This window comes from Acyrthosiphon pisum, chromosome X, assembly GCF_005508785.2.
Source record: "Acyrthosiphon pisum isolate AL4f chromosome X, pea_aphid_22Mar2018_4r6ur, whole genome shotgun sequence".
Taxonomy (NCBI): domain Eukaryota; kingdom Metazoa; phylum Arthropoda; class Insecta; order Hemiptera; family Aphididae; genus Acyrthosiphon; species Acyrthosiphon pisum.
The window spans coordinates 76,098,141-76,107,018 of NC_042493.1; the positions used below are offsets into that span (position 1 = coordinate 76,098,141).

The following is an 8,878-nucleotide window of genomic DNA, read 5'->3' on the forward strand; positions in this document are numbered from 1 at the left end:
TAAAACATGCATTAAACATATTGAGAGGAAAAATTTAAGAGGAGTGGTGGAATGTTATCATCTTGTCGACTTGTCCTGAGTCACACACCTGTAAGTGTCACTTGTACGAGTCACACACACAATACCTATATGCTTCATACTTCATAGGAAGGTACAAATTTCAAGGTTTCAAATTTTTTTGCCCTATGTATTTCGATATCTAATGGATCGACGTGAATTTAGAAGTTATGCTAAGAATACTTAAATGTATTATTATACTATTGCCACATAATGAATGGGTATCATAATTACTTACACAGGACTGTTTATTTTTATATTAACGTATTAACAGTTGTCAGTTTTATATAATACATAAAATAAATTATTGTTCCGATTTTATGTAATTCTTTTTAATAATTTCTCAATATTGACATGCCATCGTGTGTTTATTCTAACATTACCTGAGTATAGCTTAAATTAGTTGTCACTTGTCACACTAATTTACTACTAATATTAACCAGTATTGATAGAATGATATCAATATTGCCCAAAATTAATTATATTGATAGTATATAATATATAGGTACCCATTAATATAATATTATAAAAAATTAGCGATTAGTTGTAACCACACACAGACTATTTATAAGGGGATTAATATAAGTAAGTTTAATGAAACTTTGAGAAGAATATTACAGTTTTAAATCTTATATACTTAAATATTAATTCAAAATGTTTTAAAAGTTTCAGCATGAACAATGTTTGTTGCGTCATAATATGAGATTACCAAAAAAACCGTTTCACGCGTGATAAACTTACAAGTGCCCAGGGGCGTGCTCAGAAAATGTATGTGGGGGGGGAGGGTTCAAGTAAAATCGAAGAAGATAGTCTTTTACCTAACGACGATTTTTTTTTTGTTTTCTAATCAACAACAAATTCAATTATTTATAGATTTAAATATTATATTGCTAATATAGAAACTATTATACTAATATACAATATAAATTCAAAAATTAAAGAACAGAATCTAGTTTTCTTGATTTTTTGCTCAATTCATTTAAAACTTCTTCTGCTGTTAGTGGAATTTCTTTATAAACAGCTAACATAGCTAAGCCAAGTCTAAAACCAAAAAAATGTTAAAAAAATTGATATAAATTTTTATTTTAATATCCAGAAAATGCCTCAGTCATTGTGTTTAGTAGTTAAGATTTCAATCTTTTGAGACAAGAAAAAGTTCTCTCGGGGGTGGATGTTGAAACAGGTAAAGTGCATAGAATTTTTAATAGAAAATGTATATTGGGAAATATTTCTTTATCACACTGTCTCAACGCTTCTAAACAATTTTTTGGATATTTTATATGCTTATTAAGTTTGGTATACCATTATGTAGTTCAGCTTTAAACTTTCAACTGTTAGCTTATCAGTATAGAGGTAAAATTCAACAAGTTTGAACCCAATTTTACCTTTAAAATGACTGATTGTCTTTAAGTTTAAAAAAAAAAACAGAACACCAAGAAATAGATCTTCTCTATGTATTGTGAACATTTAGTCAAGTTACTGTAATAGGTAGGTAGGTACTGTTTTTTAAGTTTGTAAAGTAAATTTGTCAAAACTATTTTCATGGATAACGGCTAGTGTTGATGTTAGGCGTCTTTTCTAAAGTAATTTACAGTATTTAATGCAAATACATATCGTGTATCAACATCATGAAAACTATTGAATCAATTATGCATACGAAAAACATCAAAATTGTACACTGGATGCATTAATTACTTGTACATAATTGGAGAGTGATAGTTTTCAATAGTTGGTGTTGGGTTATACAGTAGGTAGGTGTAAGTATATTTATATATGTCTTGGTCGATAGATCGTACTCGAAATGTTACTTTTCATTGTTTATACGTATTTAGGAAGGCTGATTTGCCTGATGGTTAATCTATATTATGTACCTATACACAACTAGATAAAGTAGGTAGGTAATAATATTTGATGATTTGGCCGAACGCCGAACTGTATGGACAATACCTTTATGGCTTAATATTTTAAAAGACGTATATAATAATGTGACCGAATTTTTCAAGCTTTTACATTAGGTATCATTTTTGGAATATTTTGCTTTCCATATAAGATTATGATTTATAGCAAAGAAGTGATAAACATATTTTAAAAGTTGTACAAAATAATATAGGCGCAGTTTAACATATTTAATGTCACGGAATTCCCAAAATGTTAATAGAAGGTACTTATAGTTTGTAATGTTATAAAAAAGCACAAATATTATGCTCTAAAAATATTAACATTCCGTTAGCAAGAAATTACCAATAGGTATAGTTTTTTGTTTAAATATTAATTAATTATTTTTATTTATATTTATGATCAAAATCCATTTACCTCGCTTAGCTTGCAGACAATAATTGTACCATTGGTTTTAAACACATTCGCACGGAGTTTTGACACTATACGTCTTTTTTGACGTGACACTGGATTTTTACCTTTCGGCATATTGAAAAAAGTGGCGAATAATTTCAAACAATTTTTGAAAACGTACTTATCAATAGGTTTTATATATTAAAATATAGAGGTCTGTATCGACTGGCGTATTAGTCGGAACTAACAATAATCAGAAACTCTGTGGTGCCGAAGTAACATGAAACTCAGGTGACAAAATATAAAAATATAACATCCGACCACCTGTCCTGTGTCTATGGAATCACTTTATTTTTATTCCCTATTAACCATAATACAATTAACAGTATTTAACTGTATCGAATATCTTAACCACTTTTGTTAAATTACCTGTGATATGAATACCTACATGGCTACATGATATTATAGTTATAAAATTACATCAATAAAACAAACTTTTGGGCTTTGGCGCCGCTAACAATAATATTTATGAGTGCATAGACGCAAATTAAAAAAAAATTGAAATTCTATCTTTACACAAACATATTACATAACACATGTAACAATATAACACATTTTAACTTAAACATATTTTAGATTTAGAGCGATGAATGTATTGATTTACCAATGATGTGTATTTTTTTTTGTATCTGACATCACCTTTTCTAGGTTTAAAAATTGTTAAATTAAAATGTTCAACTTTGAGAATGGTTTCCGGTAGAAAACTAGATCTAGTTAATACCATAGGGGATTCAATAGTTTCCAGTACTTTTCAAAATAATCGGAAAAAATTAAAATAAATCAAGTGAATTTGCAAATTATGTTGTAGCTGAAAAATGCATAACATTTTTAATATTCATATTTAAGGTTTTAAAATAAATACAAGATTCTAAATTAGTTTTTCTTAAGAGAATTATAAAATAACTTTAGTCTAATTCAAGAAATATTTGATATTCTGACGTTTATATTTTGACGAAATTGGATATTCATAAGGTAAAATAACAATAATTTCTCAACAAATGATTGTAGATCATTAGTTGTAATTCAGTAAGTATTAATCGTAGAAACTTAAAACATTCCAATTACTTAATGATCCTTAATTTATAGTGGCGTTCTATATACTCGATTGAAATTTAGAAAAATATTTATTCTCAATTAAGACTATTTATAAATTATAGGCATTAATACTTTTTATTTTTTAAGTGCTGATAAACATTTAGTAAAAAAAGTAAAAAAAACTTGAAAATGTGATACAAGATCCCGCATAAATTGTCCTTTTCGAAATATATCAATATTTAAAATTAATGAGCATGATATTCTTTTATCAGTGTTTAAAGTTCAATTTTTGACAAAATTAGATATTTAAATAAAGATTAACGATTTTAGTTATTTTGTTGTAGGTATAATTCAAAATTATTGTCAGTGGGGACCAGGGGCGTCCCTAGACAGTTTTCCAGGGCAAATCTATTTTTTAAATAAATAATTACCCTATGCGTATTTTTTAATAGTTTGGGAGAACTTAAGTCCATTTTACTGACTTTATTTTATTTTTTTAATGCGACTACATTAGAAATAAGTGTACGTAACAAAGTACGTATTGTTTCACAAATTCACCTTTAATGTTTAATTTTAAGTGGTGATTTGTTTTTCTACTTAGGTAGATAGGTATAATGGTAAATTAAAATGTTGATCTTAATTATTTCGTTGAAAATGAGAGTAATTTTTACATTAAAAAAAGCGGGTAAGTGGACGTCGATCTGCTGTACAGTAGGTTACAAGTGGGTCACTGTATAATGGATTGTATTAAATTTGAACGAAAAACGATTCGGAGCGGACACGGTTTGTCAGTCTAGATATTTTAAATTGTTATTATAGTTTATTATAGACTGTAAGTTGGATTAATATTATAAATTACAGTTTAAATCGTTATTTTTATTCGTTTCTATGGTGATAAGCGTTAGAAATTAACATTCCAATTTTAGCGGTTTTTTGTAATTTGTCGGTGGTTTTTCCCGTGGCATTTAAGAACTATTTTGAAAATCGAAAAATGACCTCTCTAAAGTATTATCTTGATCAAATTTGCTTAAAGACAAGATACGATATGTTGAAATCAAAGCACTCTTTCTGCTAGAAATTAGAATAAAAAAAAAAATAAACACCATTGTAAAACCCCTAGATCCCTCACTCTGCTCAGAATCTAAAATTGTTATGGTGGGGGCGGACGCCCCTTCGCCCCTCCCTTGGGGACGCGCCTGGTGGGGACTTGAAAATATTACGCACGTATATTAGTATACTGTATACAGTGTGTAACAGAAAGAACTGACCAAAAAAAAATGTATGCTACTTAAACTTATGACAAAAATTGATAAAATTATAGGATTAGTAAATAGTTTTAGAAATATTCTCATGTTAGCAAATTTCCAAAAATAATATTTTTAAAAAAGTTATAGCGTTCCAAATTAATTTAATCAAAAAAATACTGATATTTAAAAAAATTCTAAAAAATAAGCTACTTGATTTAGATAAATGTTTTTACCATCCAAATAGTTCTTATAATCAGATTCGCAAATTGGCTATTTTGAATTTATTCAAAAAAATTTAAATCAAATTTAAAATTTTTCATTTTTGGTATTAAAAAATAAAAATAATTTTTTTTTATTACACGGGTAGCGCAAGTGGCTATAAATTATGTATCAAAAAAAAAATTTTAAAATATTGATTAAAACAAAAGTTATTTCAAAAGTCAGTTCTATCTGTTACACCCTGTATACACATACCTATACACAATAACGTGTGTATACCTATACACAATAACGTTTTCAAAATATTTAGATTAATTTTAAACTATTGTCTATTATTTATACCTCGATTATATTCACACTGTTTTACGGTAAATAGAAGTTGAAGCTTGACTTGACGTAAGTAATAAATGAAATAAGTAAGCAGCTGTTCGTGTTTTAAAATCACATTTGTTCTGGACACGACAAAATAAATGAAGAAAATATCAAATTAGTATTTTATTATTATTATGTCATCATCAACTGCCATACATGCGCTAAAAGTCGTAAAAAAAATAGGCTCTTAGCATGAAGACAAAGGTCTTCTAAATAGTAAAAATGTAATAATGGTATATTAAAATTATGCTTTAAAAACTTTTGTTATTTGAATCACTTCATGAAATTGGAACACAATAATATAACTTTTATGCACGTATTGTGCATAGCTCCACGATGGTACTGTACATTATTAGTGTAATTATTTTTAATATTAAGAATAGTACAACTAGTACCTATACAGTGATAAACTACAGTGTAAACTTTAAATAAAAACTTTAATAGTAAACTTAAAAAATAATAGTTTATATTTGAAAAACAAAAGTCCGCGTGACGGATAAAATGAGGGAAAAATAAGATTAAATTTGTATCTTTAATTTTGAAAAAATAAAATATGTGTATGGTTGAAGGATTTAGGGCCAGGTTAAAAGGAGGAGTACTTCTTGTTAGGGGGGGGGATCCGGTTTAAATTCCAGTTTTGTATATTAATATAGTTTTAAATTGATTATTATAAAATATAACTTTGTTTTTAGAAGTATGTTTTAAGAGGATTTCATGTTATATTGAATTATTATATAATAATAGATATTAGATATCAATGTTATCAGGAATACAGTTAAGTTACAGAAAATTTAACTATCGACAAATAAGAACATTTTTTATAAGCTACAAGCGTACTCCTCCCTTTGCGCTCCATGAATATACCGCTGGTTATGAGTTGGGTTAGTCATGCAATGTAGACGTTTTTCTTTATATATCATTTTAATCTTCACCTGCAAATTTAATGTCAGCGACGCATTTATAACACGTCTTACGTCTAGTTAATCTTAGCTGTTGGAACTCGGTAACCGTTACAATTATAAAAAAATAGTTTCTATACGTTTAACTATGCGTTTATTTTCATAATATTTCAATGCCATTCTATAAATGTGGCTTTATTGGAAATTGATGGTGGCCATTGTGGATAAACATAAAATAAAAATTGGATGGTCGTTTTTACGCTGCGTTTTCCCAATATTAATTTTATCGTTTACATACGAGTAGGTACCTATATTATATGGATAATATATTATTATGTGTAGGTAGGTACGTCAATTTATATAATACATTATAAGTTACATTATTAGTTATTTTAAATATTTTTCAATATGATTATACCTCTTAATTATAAGACTCTATTTTTTTGGGGCCACTGATTCGTCAGTTGCAAGCTTGCATATAACCTATGGAATATGGATCTAAGGTGAAATTGAATCGCATGACGTGTCGTCGGCGTACCGTATATACAACGAGCAATGAGAGTTAACGCCGGCGTTGAATGTTTCAAACAATATTACAATATGCACAACAATACTGTAGTAGGTATTATAGTATAACGTGCTTACCGTGCAGCAACCGGTACACTTGAACAGGGACCGCTTCTGCGAGTCGGCTGACTTGCTCTTCGAGGTCGCTGACTTTCCGCGGCAACAGCAGCATATCCGCTTGACGAACTTGGGAACGGCACACCAGCCGCAACACAAACCGCAGCAGCAGCAACATCGACGCGACAGCCTTTTCAACTTGCCGCAAAACGTGTCGGCGGCCATGGTCGGCGGAGCGATGCCGAGCGCTCCAACCGAATGGCCGGATGACGATGCTGCCGTAGCGAGTTTCTTCTTGTTCGTCATCGTCCGCTTGCCGCGGCAACAGCACAACTTATCGCTGCACCGTCGCCACCATTTCAGACGTCGTCGGCCGCCGGACGCAGCCTCTGCAGCGGATGCCATCACGGAGGCCGATCGTTTTCGGCCACAACACTGGCCGCACGGCCGCGGCCGCCTTTTCCACACCGCCGCCCAGCACTTTGACGCACGGCCACCGGTGGCGGCCGGCGGAGATACTTGGCCAACGGTTGCTCTACGTCCACCACGGTCGCCGTCGCCACCCCCGCCGCATAGCTTCCGCGCATATCTTTTGTAGGCCGGATCTTTGGTGGCCGGTTCAGCCGACCGCGGGACTTCCGCCGGCACGATGATCTTTTCGGATGGCCTACAACGAAAAAACGAGGCAAAGTCATTAAATATAATATTATTATACATATATAAACGTATACCGTAACAGTCAGCTTATTAAAAAAATATATTATATTCATGACCATAAAAATATAAATTGTGTTAAATTTATTACTTTTATGTTTTTTTTTCATACGAAAAAAATCGTCCATTATTTATATAGTATTATGTACTAGGTACTAAAATACCTACTGGCTGCTTCATGCCACACGAGCTATTTTAAATCGTTTTTTTTTTATTTTTTAATCCATAGCGATTGGTAAACGCCCGTCATATAATGGCCTACCGATCTAATATACTAATATATTATCCATAGCATGATTACATATATATATATATATATATTATATATTTTATAGTATTACGAGCGGCTTTACGGCTATTACCGACCCCCCAACATCACGCAAAGTTTTACTCACTTTCATTTGGAAACGGGTGATATGAACTATAAATATAGTTATAGTATATGGATAAGTAAGCAAAGTAAACGTCAATTTGCTAATGGACCGCAAATAAAATCGGCCACCTCCCTCAAATATTGTTAAAATATTATACGTATAGAGATACGATTATAAGAATAGGATAGAATTTAGGAGTTCAATGTTCATGATGGTTGTGCTTGTATTTATGCCAAAGTCTAAGAGTCAATAACAATTAGATCATCCGTCATAAAATTTTGGACGTGGAATAATAATAAAAAAGGTGGGTAAGTGGATGTCGCTCTGCTGTACAGTAAATTACAAGTGGGTCACTGTATAATGGATGGTATTAAATTTGAATTCAATGATATAATATCATTGTATAAGAAAAACGATTCTGAGCGGAGACGGGATGTCAGTCTAGGTATAAGACATAATATTATATATGGTATTTAAAAAAAATTGACCTATAATAGGTACCTATAATAAATTCCAAATTAATCATATCACAATATCCATTAGGTACTTATAACGCGTTATACAATATGTAATTTCGTCCAAATGTGTACTTAAAAAGACTATAAAAATAAACTGTGTAAATGTATTTTTTAGATTTTTTGGTAACAGAATTAATTATTTACGTGGAATCTTGTTTTAAATTTTCAATTCTTAGATACAAAAGTTGAACATTTTATAAATTTTTAACTACAAAATAATTTTTCAAATTAAAATTTGATAAATTTTGTCAAAATTCGATCTTTAAATGCTTATAAAAAAAAATTGTGCCTATGTATTTTTAATATTTTTCAACTGATATTGTAACAATATATCAGGAGCTTTGTATTAAATTTTTACACTTTTTGGCCCAACAGATAAAACTGTATTGATATTTATAGAAAAAAAAAACTAAAAAAATTGAAAACAAAAAATGTCCGTAAACAGCTCAAAAAGAGTCAAAATATTTCAA

The 8,878-nt window shown here is 30.2% G+C and overlaps 1 protein-coding gene across 1 annotated transcript in view; it reads right to left on the reverse strand.

The window, feature by feature from the left end:
* The window catches only part of LOC100568546 (mucin-19-like), a 24,898-nt gene that overhangs the window by 2,068 nt on the left and 13,952 nt on the right, over nt 1-8,878 (reverse strand). The window contains exon 2 of the mRNA XM_016807981.2: nt 6,824-7,469. Within this exon, the coding sequence (XP_016663470.1) occupies nt 6,824-7,469 (646 nt within the window). The remainder of the gene's footprint in view (nt 1-6,823; nt 7,470-8,878) is intronic.